Below are 20,660 nucleotides of genomic sequence, written 5' to 3' on the forward strand. Positions count from 1 at the left end.
CAAAACCTCTCTTCCCCAATCACCACCAACTATATTCAACCTTGGAGAAAGGAGGTGAAATTCCCCCAAAAGATACCATGACAGATGGTATTTAAAGCTGCCAAGAAATTAAATAGGATAAGGTTGAATGCACAATCCTCGTCATGCCCACTATCATGGTTTCCATAGTGGGCCTGACCAAGGGAAATACCAATTTATTATAAGACAAAGTAAAACAGTTGTTCTCTATCATCCATTCTGGCTTTCCAAAATGTTCTCTACCAGCTGAATTTACTTTTGGTTTTTTTCTGGATAGGGATAAATCCATAGCTGGCATCTATCCACCACATTATTTTTTAAGACTATCACTGCAGCCTAAGAGAAGACCACAGGCATTACTATAGATTATGCTGGAGACTGATGGTTTGGTTCCTATACATACATGCTTTGAATGTTAAAATATTCCAAAAGAATAAAATAAAAAAGGGGGGTGGGGTGGTAGGATGCCTGACAGACATGAAGGAAGAGGTTACAGTTACACAAGCCATACAGCATGCATCTAACTCCATATGGATGTCAGGCCTTATTTTACAACTTACCTCTGAGAGCATTTCATATTGACCTCTTCTTCCCAAGGCAATGGTAAGCAAATCATACACTACAGATGCACTTTGCAAACTGATAATACGGTCATTTTTGTGTTCGGGTATTCTGCTCAATACAGCATCACGATTAGCCTGAAAAACCATACCAAACGTAAAAAAAGTTTTGATGAGTATATAATTTAACAATTTAAATTAATTAGGGCATCCTTTGGAAACTTAACACACTCATTCAGCAACTGTTCAAACTTACTATGATGCTGACTGAGTGGTAATTACAACCCAACCTCATGCTTATAACATTGTAATATCCCACAGTCACAGTTGTGATTTGCAACCTTCCCTGTCAAAAGTCAAAAAGAAGTCAAAAGGGAAGCGGACAGGAAGTCAGATATCCAAATCACATGAGGATCTTACTTAATGATCTATGTGGTCCTTGCTTAACTACAGCAACTGGAATTGTTGTTGAGCGGCACAGTCATGTGATTTTTCGTCCTGTGATTGTATCATTTAACAACATAATTGCCAATTAGTGTTGTTAAATTAGGTAACAACCTGCAACAACCCACAAAAGGCCATAAAGGAAAAAGAAGTATTCTTAGTATTGTCAGAAATGGGATACCTTATTCAGAAATGGAGAATCATTAGTAATGAAATTGCATTTCTTAAGAACTGCTGCATCATACTTATCAATTTAAATGAAAACTACTGAAAAATGGAAGGATGCTGAACAGTAACTTTTCACAGTAAGAACCTTTAGTTATTTATTTTGCTATACTCTTATTCTGCACAATGATTCTGAATGAATTATAAATACCAAAAGAGAAACATGTAAGATAATAGAAGCTTAACAGTAATTTGCATAGGGAAATATATATACAGTAAAAGCTGCTATTTCAAGCCACCACCAGCATTTTACTACTCTTTAAACTAAGCTACAAAATATATCTGGGAGCACTGAAGAAGATAATATGATCAGCAGACAAGTAACTTTGAGGAGGGTAGTCCATAAGAAAAGAATATTGCTAAATAGGTTCTTTCCTAGAACCAAAATGTAATCCATCCATCCATCCATCCATCCATCTAAGGAGGATACTGGTTCAGTAGATAAACAAATGCTCCAAGCAGGTTCAAATAAGATGAAAATTTCCTTAGTTTTGCTTATGTTTCTACAAGGACAATACCAACAATTTTAATTGGGCCCAAAAATATAGCGGAAACCAGCCCAATTATGATGACAATGTCACCATTTTGTGTATTGGTCAGTCCTCTGTCATTAATTTTATTTTGTATTTGGGGCAAAGTTCAATTTCCACTGCCTCAAATCTTGATACCAAATCTGAGGTGTGGGGGAGGGGTATTATTGGGAAAAATTAATGAAGTGGCCAGCATTTTAATATAAGTTTATTTTCTAACCACTGATGGAAAGAATAAGAAAAAATTGAGGAGTTTAATGGGCAAATTCAAACTTAAGTCAACACAACATGCAAACAAGATGTGCTGCTTGTTATGGCAGACAAGAATGCCAATTTTAGAAAAAAAATGGAGGATAACACTGTTGGTCTGTATAACCTAAGAAACAGAAATGAAACAGAAGAACATCAATTTCTGTCTATCTTCATAATTAACATTATCTTTGTAGAAATAAAATGTCCCTTATATAAATGGGTATCACTAAATGGAGCCCCAGAGATCAAATTGATTAAATTACATACAAGAAAGTGAATGAGCTCAGTTATGACAGTAGAAATATGGCCATGGGCTGACTGTAGAACAAATCATAAACTGCTCATGTGCACATTCGAGATCAAGAAGCCAACAAATCAAAGATATAAAGGATTAATGTGAAACTAGATTGCCAAAGACTAAGAAACAGACTAAGAAACTGGGCATCAGAACAGAAGTAGGCAAAGTGGGCATCAGAACAAACAGTAGAAATTGCCAAGAAGACAACCAAAGACAAGAAAGACAAAGTGCTTGGAAAGGAACTTAACAAAGAATTCCTGAGAACTGTTAAAAGAAAGAAGACACAGAGTTATGGTATCAGTAAAGACATTGAAGATGGAAAGAAACATAGAAAAACAAGGAAAGTCTTCCACAAGATCTCTAAACTCAGCAGAAAGTTCCAACATCAAGTTGCTGTGCTAAAAATTGGCAACAGTCGAACAGCAAGAAGATCAAGGACAATTAAACAAAGAAGGAAGGAATATACTGAATTTTGTACAGTAAAGATGTCAACTGGCATTCCAATGTTTTCTTCTTACCTAACACTATTTTCAAACAGCCAAAATGGCAACTTTACACATATATCAACATTTTCAGATGAAGTATCTAGAAATCAAATTGACTATATTATTCCTAAAGGATTGCTAAACAGCTCAGTTTTAATATCAAAAACATGGACAGGTGATGTCTGTGGAACAGAACACTGGAATGCAAATTTCAGTCCCAATTGTTATTGAATATCTGGTATTGATAATTACAGTCAATATGTCTTGGCAATTGTTATGCCACTGTTGGAAAATGTCTGAAAGTGAAGGTGGCAATGCCATTTTCAAATCTTCCTTGACAAAACAGATCCACTTGTCTGATTCCATTTGTGCTCTGGTCTATGTCTGCTTTGTATTCAATCCTGACTTTCTTGTGTTAGCCCTGAAAGTCTGATCTTTTTCTTACCCAACCCCACTGTCTCCTTATAACAAGACCTCTGCAGCATAATGGAGAAACACACAGAGAGATTTAAAAAAAAAAGATTCCTACATCACTGGTTTTTCTCCCAGTCCAATTCCCAGTCTCCGCATGTGTAGACCTATTTACAGTTAACTGCGCATGCATCCAACTGGCAGTAACGCCATCAACAACCCACCCCTGATCCACATACTGCATACTGCCTATCTATGAAGACACACATTTAACTTTTGCTCTTGTTACAGCAAGTTACAATTTGTGAACAGTAAAGTGCAATAGAAATAATATAAAAGGTGCTCATTTATAAAGAAACATAACTCACCATGGATTCACTGATTAGTAGCAGCAACAAAGCTTCTTCAGTATTCTCTTGAGGACAAAAAATGCTGTTAAAAATTGAGCATTCATTATATTACAGTCAACAAAATTAATTTACATGTAACAGTTGTGTCACATCTGTATATTCATGATGATCCAACTTGATATTTCGTTTTTTGTAAAAGCAACTCAAATTATAGAAATGAAGCCATTTTTGAAACAGGTGTTTCAAAGTGTAACAATTTAGAATAGCTCAAACAAATATGCTACTTTGGCAACTAAAACTACAACTACTCCTATTTAAAATGCTAATGTCACTTCCTTTGCATTTTTATAATATTTAAATATTTATATATAGAGCTGTTCAGTCATCTGAAGAATACATATTTCTATAAATTTCTTTATTCTTTATTCTAATCAGAATATCTTGCATTTTTTTGTTTTTAACCCTATTAAATGACATTAAACCTGACCAAATTATAATTAACAATTCTACATTTTTTTCATTATTTATGTAATATTCGAAACTTAAGACCATTTAATAGGGACCTTTAGCATCACTTGGAATGTAGGAGGCAGGCATCAGTCTGGGATGTTCTCTGACAATGGATATATTTTGAAGAAATATCTATAAAGAAACCAAGGAGCTCTGAACTGATTATATAGTGTCCATCGTATTCATCGTAATAATCAGAGAAAAACTTTATAAAATGTCACTCTTTAATAGTGACCCATCAGCCCTTCAGGACAGACAAGATCAGGAAAGACACTTCATAACGCTACTGAAACTGAGGGCTGAGACAAAATGATGTTGGATTTGAACCAGTCCCAGCTGAACATTTCAACTACTGGCTATGGTATCATAACCAGTTCTCCATACTGGCAAACACATTCCACATTAATATTTTAGAGAATGCATAATTCAGAATATTAAGAAATTTGAGGAAAAAAGGTGTATTTACTTATTGAAAACATAGGCAGTGAATAGCAAGCATATTGAAATAAAATCTAATCACCTATAGGAAATGCTTAGAATTTTTCCTAATAAAATTTAAATCCTGCATTCAACCTGATTTGCTTTATACTTAAGAGATTAAGATTTAAATCTTTTAAAAAGATTTAAGTTTTGAACTCTAATCCTATTTAGAATTTAAAACAATTGTTTTAAGTTCATGACAAACAGTTCTGAACTTATAAACTGGTTAATATTTGCTGCTGTGTATAACTTACAAATAAATATTCAGACATCCAGCCATGCACATTTTAGATAGATTTAGTTATTGCAACAGCTCTGCTAAAATTCTTTAATATTGCCTTCTTTAAAGGCAACCCTCAGTGATCTCACATATCATCAGTATGTTTTATTTTTCCAGGAAAAAGGAAAAGACCCATTGTTGATATACTTTGAAAACTGCACTGCTGACCCAAACAGAATGGCAACTGAAACCTATCGCTAATAAATCTGCTTTGATAAATAGCCAAATGAGTTTTAATGCCAATTTCTACCATAGGAAGCATACTTTAAAACAGATGCATCTGCCCTTATCATTTCACATTCATGTTTTACCTATATAAGCTTTTAATTCTGTTTTTCATTTCTACTTTTCTCCACAGTAACTTATCCTGTGCACTCTTCTTTCATCTTTTCTACTTGCCCTGTGCAGTAGTTATGGTTAAGGCATTGTGCCCATACACTGGGTTAATATTATTTATATAACACAAATCATATGAACTTATTATATTCCTTTTAAAAACATTACGTTCTAACATACTTTTCTCCTGAATACACACGAGGTCTTCTGCTAAGAGCATAATTTTTAGTGTTTGCAATTTTCCAGAGTGGATCGTTTAAAGGTGACTGTTGAGGAGGGTCATCCAGAGGGTGCCAGTAGCTCTGTTCACACATGCCACGGAGTAAAATTTCAGCTAACTGCCTTGCTATTGTCTGTTAGGAAGAAAAAAGAAATCCCCATCACTACCACAATGTTTAGAATAAACAAAAGCAGGATTCAGAACTTGTGTATAACAGGAAACAACTTACTGCTTGAAGTCCTTGTGCACTGTACAACTTTATTCAATAAGCAATGGTATGCAAATAGGGTGCATGTGGAATATAATGTCCAGAACAAAATAAAAGAACAAACTTACCAAAAGTTTCAAAGAGCAATCAATTATATCATATGTACAAATAACTCATTCTTCAAATTCTTATTTTCAAGGAGCCAAACATTATCATCTATATATTAGACAATATCAATATGTTTGGGAAAAACTATTAATTTGCAGATTTTTTAAAAAAAAAAGTTAGCCAAGTTAGTGAGGGACCAAAACAGTGAGGAGAAAGAGAAATGATTTGAAATCAAGTATTTTATATTAGAATGGTTCTAATATATTCAATCAAAATTCTAACACCTTTTTATATCAAGCCATATTATGTTTACTACATAGGAGAAGGGCTTGGTTTGTCTTCTAAAAAACATAACTTCATATACCTGAGTTGTTTAATGAATTAGAATTTGTTCTCAAAGTATCAGTACATAAATGGTTTCACAGGGAAGGGGGTCAGGAACTGTTTTCGTTTGGCACTAAAGCTAAAATCAGGACCAGGACAACTTTATATGTGGAGAGCTTATAAAAAATTAGGAGTCCACTAAATACTGATCCAACTTTTCCAAATATGTTTATTTTATTTTCCTGCACAAGTATTATATTAACCAATAATTATCCTATAATATTTGTATAGTCTAATGATATCAATAATCACTGTATTAAAATCAACACAGTCACACATAAACCAATAAACTTATTCTTAATTGAATTTCACTGTATTCAAGCATTAATTTACCAGAGCTATAAAAACTTACCATGCGTAGATTCTGTGTAGTTCTTGTTTCAACAGCTCTTAAGATCTCTCTAAATCTACCAACTCCTCTTGTCAAATTCCTGTATATGTACATAGAATAATATAATATAAATTATAATATAATAATAAATAAAAATATATTCCAAGCTGTTATTTAAATACTGCAGCCTTTCTTATTAATTCTATAAGTACATTAGTATTGTTTTCCATTTATTGAACGTCATTTAAAATATTTCACACCTTATCCTCTTTTATAAGAATAAAACAACTTTAAATCTGTAAAATGGATTAATTCCAGGATAGAATTCCATTCACACCATCATGCAAATGTAAGATGATTGAAAATTATTCCCTCTCCAAAAAATAAAAAGGGGGGAGGGAGGGAGGGAGGGAGGGAGAGAGAGGAGGTAAGGGATTTTTATAAACAAAAAACAATCATGAAGTTAAATGTCATAAAATGCAGTAAAATGAAAAACTGGAAGATATAATCCATAAATTGATATTTGTAATGGGTTTTTTTTATATAAATTCAACAGTAAAGGCAAAGGAGGTGAACAGATAATAATATTCCAGGTATTAGTAGTAGCTGGATCAAATGAGTCCAGGAAATGTATGTTCCAATTTGCATAGCAATAACCATTTTGTAAACTTGAATGAGCCTGAGAAACAGTACTATAACATATAATAACAATAAACATAATAATTGCTTCTCTTTAATTAGTGGAGTTTAGGAACGAGAAGATGTGAGCCACAGATCTTGCATGGAAGCTGCAATAAGAAATTTTCAAATGTTTTTCTTCCAACTTGACAGAATGTGATGTCTATTTTGCAGAAGTCCAAAAATTTCAACATAATGCATAATAAAGGAAGGAATGTTTGTATTTGTATATATTATTTCCCAAGTAATCATTTTTCTCATCATTTTTCCTAACACATAATTAACAATATTAATCCATTATTTTTGTAATGCAGTATTTTGTACTATATTACACATATTATAATGCAGATAATTTCAACCTGAGGACTAGCATCTTACCAGTACTAGAACTAAAAATAAAACTCAACTCAATATAATTTATATTTTTATATCCTCTAATTACTCATGGGTTATGTTTTCTGCTGAAGTTTCTGTTTGAGATCTTACAAATGAAACAGTGTTAACAATTGTCCTTTTCAGTTAATTAGGAAACACATTTTACTAATTAGTATTGTTTTCAGAAAGCTTTCAGCCTTTGCTACTTAAACCTACAAAGTTTATTTATTACATTTTTATCTTGCCATAACTACTTTACAAGTAACCCAAAGTAGCAAATATACATAATACTTCTTTTTCCTTTCCAACACTGTAAGTCAGAGTTGAGCTGATAGAGTGTGATTGGCTCAGTCTTGACCCAGCTGGCTTTTATGCCTAAGGCAGGACTAGAAGCTAGGAAGTTGAAATCCACATATCTTAAAGTAATTAAGCTTGAGAAACACTGTGTTAGATGATTGATTCTGGTTGAGAACAAGTGAAGCTCAGGAAGTGCTTCCTGAAATGCATTTCCTCAGAGAAAATGGAAAATTGACCCAGTCCTTTACAATTATTCAGTGGGAAAGATGACAAAAAGACAGTAAATATTTTTTTTTGTTTTTTACTCCAGTGCTAAGGGCTAATGAAGAGGAAGAAAATTCATTCAGTTGCTCCCTAATGCCCACTCGCCAACAAAATGATTTCAAAGACTCTATAGTAATATATATAAAGTGGTATTGGTATAGCAATACCACTTTATAATGCCTTGGTAAGGACATACTTGAAATACTGCATTCAGTTTTGGTCGCCACGATATAGAAAAGATGTGGAGACTCTAGAAAGAATGCAGAGAAGAGCAACAAAGATGATTAGGAGACTGGAGACTAAAACATATGAAGAACGGTTGCAGGAACTGGGTATGTCTAGTTTAATAGAAAGAAGGACTATGGGAGACATGATAGCAGTGTTCCAATATCTCAGGGGTTGCCACAAAGAAGAGGGAGTCAAACTATTCTCCAAGGCACCTGAGGGTAGAACAAGAAGCAATGGGTGGAAACTAATCAAGGAGAGAAGCAACTTAGAACTAAGGAGAAATTTCCTGACAGTTAGAACAATTAATCAGTGGAACAGCTTGCCTCCAGAGGTTGTGAATGCCCCAACACTGGAAGTCTTTAAGAAGATGTTGGATAGCCATTTGTCTGAAATGGTGTAGGGTTTCCTGCCTAGGCAAGGGATTGGAGTAGAAGACCTCCAAGGTCCCTTCCAACTCTACTATTGTATTTTATTGTATTGTAATTCAGAAATGATTTCCCCATATTATATTATTCAGATTGCAGAAAAAACTTGTAATAATTAAATTTCCATTTTCCAACACCAGCATGTAACAATTGAAAAAACTGAAAATATTATGCTCTGAATTGGTTAAGGTATAAACTGCTCTAGACAGAGATTTTATTAGACCTTGTTTTATTGGGATACTGTTTCTGGTTTTTATGCTTGAATGAGAAAAAAATGAAATTTAGAATTTAGTTTGAAGATTTAATAATTGTGCAGTTATAGAACTAGTTTGTAATAATTATAAGTAATGTAAAAAGTTGAGGTTGTTAATAGATTACTATTTCATTATGTTGGAAAGAATCAGAAGTCAACATCTTTTTTTCCTCTCCTCTTTTTTTAATCCTACACTTCCTCCTGATTTTTCATTTTTATTATATTTTATGCTATAATAAACCTTAATAAAACTTCAAAAATAAATAAGATACCTTACTCCAAAAATGACTTTGAGTAGCTTCACAAAATAAAAACAGAAAAAAATAGCATGAAAATGTACAATCACTTTGAGGGGAACAATGAAAAAAAACAATATCTCCCATTACCCTCAACCAAATCTACTAGGAACCCAAGAGCTGAGGGCACCAAAGGCAGGAGGAAGTGCTTAAAGCTCATTTGAAGGTGCCAAGAGGGAAGGATGAAGATATCTCCAGGAGGATGGTATTCAAGAAAGCAGGTGCTGCAATAGAAAAAATCCATTTCCTGGGTCCTCACTAGAAACATTGCTTAAATGTCAGGACTTGATTATATAGAATGGGATACTAGCACTAGCACAATGACTTATATACTGCTTCATAGTACTTTACAGCCCTCTCTAAGTGGTTTACAGAGTCAGCATATTGCCCTCAACAATCTCAGTCCTCATTTTACTCACCTCAGAAGGATGGAAGGCTGAGTCAACCTTGAGCCTGGTGACATTCGAACTGCCAAATTGCAGGCAGACAGCAGGCAGCAGAAGTAGCCTGCAGTACTGTGTTCTAACTACTGAGCCACCACAGCTCTTAGATAACTACATCGTGTAAAATTGTATAGGTATTAACCAGCATCTTGAATTGTACCTAAAAGCTTATTGGTAATCACTGAGAGTCACAAATCAAGGTGTTACATGAGCACAGTGAGGCCTCACTATCACTGTGTTATATTGGTAATTGGTAATTTAATGAGCTTATATGCCGCCCAATCCCAGAGGACTCCGGGCGGCTTACAATTACAAGATAAAAATAAAATAACAAATAGGGGAAAGAGCAAAAACAGTTTAAAAAACACAGCATACATTTGGCTTAACTGGGGGTTGTTGTTCCATTCAGGTCTAACTGTGCCTTTTCAGTGGTCTTTTCAAGGTCAGCCTCAAGATATCATGTTGCCGTCGCCTGCTAGTCAGATAACCAAGGCATGAAGATTGAAAGAAAGGTCTCTCAGTTGAGGAACAGGCCCACAAGTTGGATTTGTGCAAAAGCTTTCTGGGCACACTTACCACCTGCTCTTCAAGTAGGAGCTGAAAGTTGAGGAAATCCTCCATATTATGAATTGGTCCTGAATAAAGAATACTACCTCACTTAACCAAGGTTGAAAAATTCCCATAATTGAGAATTCCAAGTCCCTATAGCCCCTTAGTCTTCCTAGGTTGGGGCCCAAGCTTGTTGCTCCTCAATCAGACTTCAACAGACTCCAGGATCTGAGAGAAGACCTTTTTAGTTGTCCTTTAATTGCTTGCCAGACAAAGATTGAGATATACAACTGAGAATCATCCAAACTGGCATCTATCTTAAACTGATAACCTTCATTATAAGCTACAGGATCATTTTTTGTTCTCATTTAACCAGGAAGATTCATGCCTCTATCACCTCAACCAGCCCTAACCTATCAGTCCAATTCCAAGTGGATCCATACAAATGTTGCAACTCTTAGGAGTCTAGCAAGCTACAAGAAGGAACATTCCTGCCCCATTAATTGTTACAATCAACCATCAGATAATTGAAAAGGCCAAACTAAATAAAATAGCAGGCAATACTTTCTGATGGACTTATAGAATCTTTGAAGTCATTACTTTGGATATCAACACTATCTGAATGAATATGATAAAGTAATAAAATGAAAATGAAATATTTTAAGATAAATATATCCCACCCATTTAATACTTTAAAAGAACATCCTGTATACATCATATTTCTGTTTGAGTGCACTAAGAAAGTAATAAAAATAAAATAAAATAAAAAAGGTTATTTTATATATATTGCATTCTGGAAGATTACTCTTTCCAATCTCTAACTACATGGCTTAATCAATGCCCAATCCTGACCCATGTGCCCTCTTCTCATCAGACAAACAAAGGTCCCAAAAATGTGCCAGCACCAGAGGGGTACAATCAGGAAAGTGACTAAGAGATAACTATGGACCATCTGCAAGCAATATCAGCATCCAGCAACATCAAGAGATGTCACAAGCAATCAGCAGGCAGCACTAGAGTTAGCAACTAATGCAGTTGGAAAACAGGTGTCACTTTCGAGAAATGCCTGTCTCTTGCTGCATCTTCTACCAAAGGAATTTCATAGTCATTTTTTAAGCAAGCCCCATAAAATCATCTGGTTTGGAATGGGAAATTGCCACCCATGTTTCTTCTAAGGATATTTTCCCTTTTTATCTAGGAAATACTGCATTTTCAAGGTTTTAGTGGGAACTTTAACAATATTGTCATGCATATTCAGAAACAAGCAGGTCTTAAAACATTCTCAACACTAATGTCTAGTGGAACCACAAGTTGCTATAAGCAGCATTGCCATCCAACAATCACGGCACACAAACACACCCCTGCTGAGACTGTGACAAGCCAGGATTAGCCCAAAACGTCTGAGACCTGACCTGAGTCAAGAGGAAAAGCAAATGTCGATATGTTGAACTCTATCTTTTAAAAATTGTACCTTACACACGAGGCCTGCCATATTACAATTCTTAAAGTAACAAAAACCACACCAGAATTATAGATAATGTGTGTATATTGCTAATTGCAGTACTTTTCAGCCTATAAAATGCTTTACAGTTCTTTACAGCCCACTCTAAGCAGTTTTACCGAGTCAGCATATTGCCCCCAATATGGGTCCTCATTATCAACCTCGTAAGAGTCAACATTGAGACTCAAACTGCTGAATTGCTGGCAACCAGCAGTCAGCAGAAGTAGCCCGCAGTACTGCATGCTAACCACTGTGCCAAAACTGCTCAAATACTTACAATATACTTACAAGTATATTTATTTCATTTATTTAATTTTTATGCCACCACCTCTCAATCGTGGCAGGACAAAACCGCGCTCGACTAAGCCGCACCCGATTAAACCGCGTCGCTGACGTCATCAACAGGGCGACAACAGCCAGCGCGGAGAAAGAAGGGCGCTTTAAATAGCGCTTTGAAAGCAAGCCGATTCAACTTAAGGTAAGGGTTAGGTTTAAGGTTAGGTTTAGGGTTAGGTTTAGGGTTAGGTTAAGGGTTAGGGTTAGGTTTAGGGTTAGGTTAAGAGTTAGGGTTAGGTTAAGGGTTAGGATTAGGTTTAGGGTTAGGTTAAGGGTTAGGTTTAGGGTTAGGTTTAGGGTTAGGTTAAGGGTTAGGTTTAGGGTTAGGGTTAGGTTTAGGTTTAGGGGGGTTAGGTTTAGGGGTTAATTTTAGGTTTAGCGTTTACAGCATGCTTCTGTCTCCGCGCTGTTGTCGCCCTGTTGATGACGTCAGCAGCGCGGTTTAGTCGAACGCGGTTTTGTGGTGGAACCCCTCTCAATGATTCTAGGCAATTTATAAACTGATTTTCTTAAAAAAAAAACATAAAAACATTTAAAAAAGAAAACAACATAAAAAAGAAAACATGGCAAAGACAAGTAACCCAGATGGGAACAAGAAAAATAAGAAAAGGGGAATTTTGATTATGCTTGCCAAAGGCCTGGATGAAGACCTAGATCTTTAAGACTCTTTGAAACATCAGTACAAATGGGGACCATCAAATGTCAAGGATAACCTCATTCCAGAGGGCAGGTGCTACTACAGGTATCAAATAATTAATTAATGTATCACAATTTGGTCTCTATTTATAAAATGTAAAACCACAAATTACAGCTAATGGGACCACAGAAAATAATGGACATCTGTAACATTTTTGTAAATGTTCACTTGCCATTTAACCAAACTGCTGCAGCTACAGCATCCATGCAACCAATCGATTTATCAAAAAAATTAACAGGATAGTATTGTGGTAATATTAGCAATATCTGATTGTTTTTTCTTTTAAAAAGAACCACCACGAAAATATTTTTATTATGATTAAAACTGTTTAAAAGTTGGGCTCATAAGATGTCTCTGCAAAGTTTCTAATGAATGTGTGCAAGGTTTCAAATGGTTGTACTTAAGTCAGCACATATAGAAGATAAAGAAAAAAATAAGTAAACCCTCGATTTTATAGGTTACCTGATAGGATGGATGTTGGCTAAAGCTGAATGTCCATTACATTTGAATTTTTTTAATACCCCAAATGCGTGTACGTGAGAAAACTTACCTTACTTATGGCTGTTTGCTGCAGATGTGCTGGGTTTCAGGGATGATATAGGATGCCTGATTGATTTCAAGAAAGTATCCAATTTTAACTGAGTCTTGGAAATTGTTGCCTCTGTATGATTATCTTCCTAAAAGTATGGAAGTGGGGGTAATAAGGCTGGACTTCAAGATCAGATATGGTATCAATAAAAGTTATTACATTGGAGAGGTGGGATCTTTTTTTCTCCTTGCCTCCCTTTGCAGCTATCATTGATTAAATAAAGCAATTACCAAATATTTACAAAAAAACCTACAGAATCTTATAAAAAGTTGTATCCCAAACATTAGCATGTATGAAAGACATGAAGAATGTCACTAATATCATGAAGTATAATGCTTGTTTGCACATGCACAGAAGCAGCAACCATTGACTTGATCAAAGAAAGGTTTGAATTCAGATTTTGTTCCCTTCATATGAAATCTACTAAATAAAGACTTGTAAAATCGAGGGTTTACTGTACTTCTAAAAGTGCCAAAAATCAACTGAAAACTCTTAGTAACATTAAACTGTAAATGGTGTTTAGTTAGTCCTAGTAATAAGTCACTGAAATAAAGCCCATTTAAAGTTCATATCATTCTTGTATAGTAGTAGCTATCTATATTTTTGATTAGTATAAAACCTATTTATTAACTTCCTTACACTCATAATGTTAGTTTTAAATAATGGAAGATTTTGGAAAGCAATATTTTGCTATTGTTTTGTATGTCCACTTACAGCTGCCTTGCATCAAAGGTTTTTATTTGCCAGTGGAGGGGGAGGTGAGGTAATAGAGACATTGCTTGTTTATTTGTTTATTCACAAACATTTCAATATGGTGCAATTACAATTCTGACCAGCTTACAATAACAATTGTATTACTATTATATTACTACATTTAATTTTACACTAATTAAAATATCATAAACATGTAAATCAACACAATATAGTGTATCAAAATAATCATGTATCACTACAGTGAACCTGGCATATCAGTAACAATCAACTTGATCAACAATCAAGTTCATTCTAATGAACTCTGAAACACACACACACACACACACACAGAGGGGAGAGGGAGGGAGAGAGAGACAGAGATAAGTAAACTATACAGGAAACATGATGGAAGCAACCCTTCTCTCAGAAATCTTAATTATCTATAAAAGTTTTTTTAGCCAAATCTAATTCAATTAATATTCCTCTTAATTTTTCCCTGGTCTCTCTTTAAGCATAAGCTTTTAAAGTTCCGTATATACTGTATTTTTCAGAGTATGACGCACCTTCCCCCCCTAAAAGAGGGTGAAAATTTGGGTGTGTCTTATACACTGAATGTAGCCCCCACCCACCCACCGGCCCCCACCCTTTGGCCTCTGCCATCCAACAATTTACCTCCTTGCAGCAAATGGGGAAAATGGGGCTTACGAAGGCTGCAATAGACTATATCAATCCCTGCAGTCTGAAACAGCTGATGATCAGGAGGCCCATGCTGAAATTGAAAGTGAAACTTGTTGTTTGCTCCACGAGTCAAATTGCTTGGAGGCAGAAGTAGATTATTTTTCTTGTGCTAATCAGATTGTTTGCTGTTTGCTGCAAGGAGGTAAGTCAATAACTATAAATACCTATAGAATGTTCAAATTATTAGACTTATTTTTTAAAGACTGCTTTATAATTGTTCTAGACAGTTTAACAAAATGAAGATGCTTTTAAAAATAAATGCTTGATCTGAAGACGCCCAGTACTATTGTATCTTCTTTTAAATAGCAGAGAATAACTATACTTCCAGAAAGCACATCAATTTTAACAGCATCTGTACAAGTATAGTCTAAAATGTAACAATACAGTGTATATTGTCTGTACACTTTGCTGTTTGTTGCAAGGAGGCAAATTGCTGGGAGGCAGAAGCAGATTTCCCCCCCTTGTTTTCCTCCCCAAAAGCTAGGTGCGTCTTATACTTCATAGTCTTATACTCCAAGAAATACATTACTTATATGGAACTCACACTGAACTTAGCAGGAATCTAGTTCAGGACAGATATATGCAAGCTTGCATTATTAGCATTTTTTAAAAAAAAATCACTACAATTTGTCCTTTTACTCAGCGTCTTATTAAAAGTATAAGCATATATAAATTATATTCAATATTTTCCCCATTCATTCTTGGGAAACCTTGACAACTCATGTTCTATTTCCCTATATGTATACATTAAAATTTGATTTCTGAAAAACTAATATTTAATAATTCCTTAGCATGAGTAATCTATTACATTTGGTCAAACAATCCAAAATTATTCTTGCTTGAAACACTTGAATTATATTCTGGGTACTACTCCAGTTTTACCAGATCAGACTAAAAAGTGTCTATTGTCTGAGAGATTAGAATCAGAGATATAGCAGGAAAAGAGTTCTCATAAAACACCCAAACTAAAAATCTTTTGGTTATTCATTTTCCAGAAAAGCTTATTCAAGTGAAAATAGAGAAGCAGTCTACATATATTTAGAGATACATGACATGATCCAAGTATAAGCAATGTCAACACGAACTGTGACTTCATTCTCATGAAGTTAGCTCTTACCTTAATTTTTCAGGCATCACTAATGATGCCATGATGCCAAAAAGATATAAATTAAATGTTATGCCCACAACAAAGCTAAACTTTGTTAAATTTTATCCTTAACACACAATTCTAATATTACTGCATTAACACTTGTTCACTGTGACAAAGAGAGACCTTTTTTATGATGTCTCTGTGCACTTAAATCATATTTTCTTCTTCAATTTTGGATTCCTTCACAGCCTTACCGAACTGTTTAACTGACCAAACCTAATCTTGTACTAAATTACACTATCATAAATAAGCTAATATTGTATGCAATCTGGATTTAAGTTTGATGAGTTAAACAATTACAATCATTTATTTTTACTAAGCAAGAAAGTATTCTACCTATACTTTCCTTTAAAAACATAGAATATTGTATGAGCACAATCCCTCCTTTCCACCCCACTTTACCACTGTGATATTATTATTCTCTTTTTCATCTGATTAAATAATAAAAGTAGTGTTAAAGACATTTTGTTAAAAAACTAATAAAGGAGTCTATAAAATCAAATAAACAATTAACTGTAAAAGATGACCGGGCTCAGCCCGGGGCAGGGGTCAAATAAATTATCAATCTATTGAAAATTTAACATAAAACACAATGTTAAAATAAGTGCCAAATGAAAAGTTTGGAAAAACTTAAAAATAACAGTGCTATGTGTCTAGAACTCTTTATTATTAAAGCTTCAACACAGTGCTGAGAGAAGTTAAAATATAATTTATAATATATTCCCAGAAAATATATTGAATAATAAATTATTAAATGCAAGATAGTAATTACAAAAACATATATATTTTGCAAAGGTACGCAGCATTCTGATTTAAAATGGAAACAGTAGTTTAAATTTGGGATAGGTTCATTCACTATACCTGTCAGCAACTTCCCTTAATAGTTGCATCTTTTCTTGGTCTTTCCTAAGTAGCCACACAGGCTCAGGAAAATGCCTGTTTAAATTAAGGCATGGTTAAAGTGTCCCTGACTTTAAGGAGCTACTAATAGATAAAAAGGTACACCAACATCCTGAAGATGAAACTCAAATACTTTGGCCACCTATTGAGAAGGAAGGATGAAATGAAGAAGAGCCTAATGCTAGGAAAGATTGAGGGCAAAAGAAGAAGGGGACAATAGAGAACGAGGTGGCTGGGTGGAGTCACTGAAGCAGTCGGCATGAACTTTTGACTCCAGAGGATGGTGGAGGAGAGGAAGGCCTGGAGGAACATGTCCATGGGGTCACAATGAGTCAGACACGACTTCGCAACTAACAACAACACCAATATCAGATCTGAAACACAACTTTCTCTCTTTGGATTAGAATATTGCACCACAACTAATTAGTGTGTCAACTTACAACAAAACCCAAGGTTTTTCTAAATCATTCCAGTTAATTTTTTTAAAATTACAGTATATCAGAAGAATATACAATCAAATCTTACCCATTTTTGAAGTATAAGACATGGGCCCTCTGAAGTCCAGTTTCTAAAAAATATCCAAGTTCTTGTTCATGTGTTCCAGATCCAGGCTTAGGACTTCTGTTCTGCATATTGGCAATTATTACCTAGGAGATCATAGAAATAAATGAATAAATTCCCCTAAATGATTTCTTCCTTCACCAGTAGGAGGCAGAGACAGAACATTCTCTACACTGCCCCACTGGATAGGAGGGCTGCCATGTAAGCAAGCTTTCTTCAGCGACACAAGTGATCTTCATGCCCATCTTGTACATTAAGAAATACAGATGGGTACACAGTTTACAATAATGTTGGTTTATTTATGGAGCATCAATATACTATATTTCTCAGTGGTTGGCAATATGTAGCCTGTGGAAGACCTCCAATAACTATTTTGTAGCACCTAAAATTGATTCTTGATTTTCAGGCATGATTTTACTTTTATCTTGATTATGGCTTAATTTTTGGTTTTGCTAAAATAAAGGACAAAAATGGCATATTAAAAACTTTCAGGGACAACTGTACCAATTTCACCCTTTCAATCATCTCAAACCATCAAAAACTCGGTGAGTGTTTTTGGCATCCATTCAGTTATACAATCATACCACTGCCAATTTTATCCCAATTTTTAAATGAAAATTCATCCTACAAACGCTAACAAACCTTGATCACCCCAACATGAACAGGGTTTTTTTGGGTAAAGAGGCTCTGTCTCTTCAATTATCCGTGTTCAGTTTTACAAATAATTGCTGTGTTTTTGCAGAGAGATATGATATACAAATGCAGTAAATAAATAAACTTAAAACGCTTTAACTATTGTCCACTATTGCTTTTCACCTAGAATCATTTAAATATCAAATAGCCTTTAAAGGAGGATAGGTAAGAACTGGCCAAAATTTATTAATTTTTAGCTCTGTCATGAAAATTGTAAAGTTTTCCTGAAATGAAACTCAAACCTTAATAAACACATTAGAATGGAAAACTATGATTAGAAATGCTAAGGAAATCTGTCTGGTTTTGGTTATATCGCTCAGGATGTTATATGTTTTATTATAATCTATTATTTTATTATAATTTATGATTGTATTTCATTAGTTTGTAAAAAAAAAGTTGCCTTATTTGGATATAGACAAATATTATGAATGGAAATAACAATCCCCCCCCATCATTAAATATTCATATTTGGCAAGTTCCAAATAATTGGTAAGTTCGAATCTCATCAGGCTCAAGGCTGACTCATCCTTCCATCCTTCTGAAGTGGGAAAAATGATGACCAGATTGTTGGGGGCAATAGGCTGAACTCTGTAAACAGCTTAGAGGGCTGTAAAGCACTAAGAAGCGGTATATAAGTCTAAGTGCTACTACTATTTAAGTTGCAACTGCAATGGCAAAAGCTGAGGAAAAAATTGATTCAATGCTTCTTGTAGCAACATTCTGAATTTTCAGTAAAAAATTAGTAAAGTAAATTTCTATGAGTTCATTTTATAGCTTGAGAAAATAAAATAGGAATATAAAGAACAGCCAACTCTATGTCATTGTTTAAAAATTATACAACCAATAAGTGGAATGCCAGCTTTCAGTACGAACAAAGTTTTAACACATTACCAAAGAAAACTTGAGAATATCATAGGGAAAACTCTTTATCATGTGAATTCAATTTAGAGATGTTTTTCTGCATTTTGTGCAGAAAAGTTATTTTCTTAAGACAAGGATAAAGAGTCATACAATTCTCAATAGAAAGTGGTGGACTATTTTCATCTAGAATGCCTGAAATCAGCCATTCATGGGGGCTATTCAGTTCGAAGAAATAACGGATACCTGTTATGGCATGTAAAAAATTAGAATAGATTAAAAAAAGTAATGCTTCTGTTTTTTAGCTGGGATTAATTAAAAAAAATCTATATAGAGGTGAAGAAAGGGTTATTTAAACCAAATAATAAATTTTTGAATCTTAGATTTTTTTTAAAGCCATATATAGTAGATAGGAGTAATCCCAGAAAAGAGAAAAAGTAAAATAAAAAATAAAAATTGGTTATTTTGTTGAGATTACCTATCCCATCTTACCCTTTCTATTTCCTGGAGATACAGAAGGGCTATATCCCCAGCCTTCTCATAGCACATTATAATTTCCTGTTCACGGTCTGCATTGAGGTTGCTTGTTGAAGAGGATATTGGTAATTTTTCTAGACAAAGACCTAAAGGAAATACAATTTAATTTAAGAAAACAACTTGGAACTAAATCAATCTCTTTTCATTTATCAAATACTGAAAACAGTACAACAGCTAAATGTATATCTGAAAATTCTGTTGTATGTAACTGAGAAGCCATAGTTGTCAATGTGGTGAGAAAATATGTAGTGAGATTCATGAATACACAGATCACACCTAAAATATAATGAAATAGGTCTATGATAAATTGTATCACACAATATTTATTGCCTTCAAAGTAGAGATTAGAAGAAAGAAAACAAAACAATGAAAGAAGTCCAGAACTGGCAACACAATCAGGATTTTATATGTAATTTTAATCATCTTTTGCTAACAGGTTTGCAAAACATTCCTACAACCTCTTAAAATATTTGGGATACTTTTTAAGAAGAATAAGAAAGTATTAATATCACCTTCTTCAGTTATTTCAAAGGATTTTTTCCCTCTTTTTATTTATTTCAAATAGGTTTAACTTAATAAACTATTTTGGATCCCATACCAAAAAGGTTAGCTTTCATGGATCATTGCCTCGTTATGACAAAATGGCTTTGGTAGCTCAAAGAAACTATAAGCTAAGATGTGCAGGGCCACCTAAGGCAGAGAAGGAAATGACAACCCATTCTAGTACCCTGCCAAGGAAACCCCATGGACGGTACCAAAAAGATAAAAGTTAGTAATGTAGGACTGTGAGAGTTGGACCATAAGGAAGGTTGAGCATGGAAGAATTTATCCTTTCAAATTGTGCTGTGAAGAAGACTCTTGAGAGTCCCTTGGATTGCAAGGAGACCAAATCAATCAATCCTAAAGGAAATCACCCAATTGTACTTTGGAAAAACAGATACTGAAGCTGAAGCTCCAATACTTTGACCACCAAATGAAAAGAGAGGATTCAGTGGAAAAGACCCTGATGTTTGAAAAGATTACAGGCTATAGAATGGGATGGCATAGGATGAGATGGTTAGATAGTGTCATTGACACAATGGCCATGAGTTTGGGCAGACTCCAGTAGACAGTGGAAAATGGGGGGCTGGCATGGTGTGGCCCAATGGGGTTGCAAAGAATTGGGCACG

General features: G+C 34.5%; 1 protein-coding gene across 3 annotated transcripts in view; it reads right to left on the reverse strand.

Annotated features, from left to right (window-relative positions):
• Positions 1 to 20,660, reverse strand: part of TTC7B (tetratricopeptide repeat domain 7B) — a 118,980-nt gene that overhangs the window by 76,018 nt on the left and 22,302 nt on the right. For 2 of the 3 annotated variants that reach the window (XM_032232942.1, XM_032232951.1), the window contains 6 exons: positions 19,447 to 19,577; positions 17,368 to 17,489; positions 6,452 to 6,530; positions 5,360 to 5,532; positions 3,592 to 3,655; positions 579 to 716 (listed from right to left, as the gene is read on the reverse strand). In XM_032232942.1, the coding sequence (XP_032088833.1) occupies positions 579 to 716; positions 3,592 to 3,655; positions 5,360 to 5,532; positions 6,452 to 6,530; positions 17,368 to 17,489; positions 19,447 to 19,577 (707 nt within the window). Of the gene's footprint in view, positions 1 to 578; positions 717 to 3,591; positions 3,656 to 5,359; positions 5,533 to 6,451; positions 6,531 to 13,322; positions 13,399 to 17,367; positions 17,490 to 19,446; positions 19,578 to 20,660 lie in introns of those variants that run through there. The other variant, XM_032232960.1, reaches the window with a different exon arrangement.

The sequence above is a fragment of the Thamnophis elegans genome, chromosome 1 (assembly GCF_009769535.1).
Source record: "Thamnophis elegans isolate rThaEle1 chromosome 1, rThaEle1.pri, whole genome shotgun sequence".
In the NCBI taxonomy this organism is placed as follows: domain Eukaryota; kingdom Metazoa; phylum Chordata; class Lepidosauria; order Squamata; family Colubridae; genus Thamnophis; species Thamnophis elegans.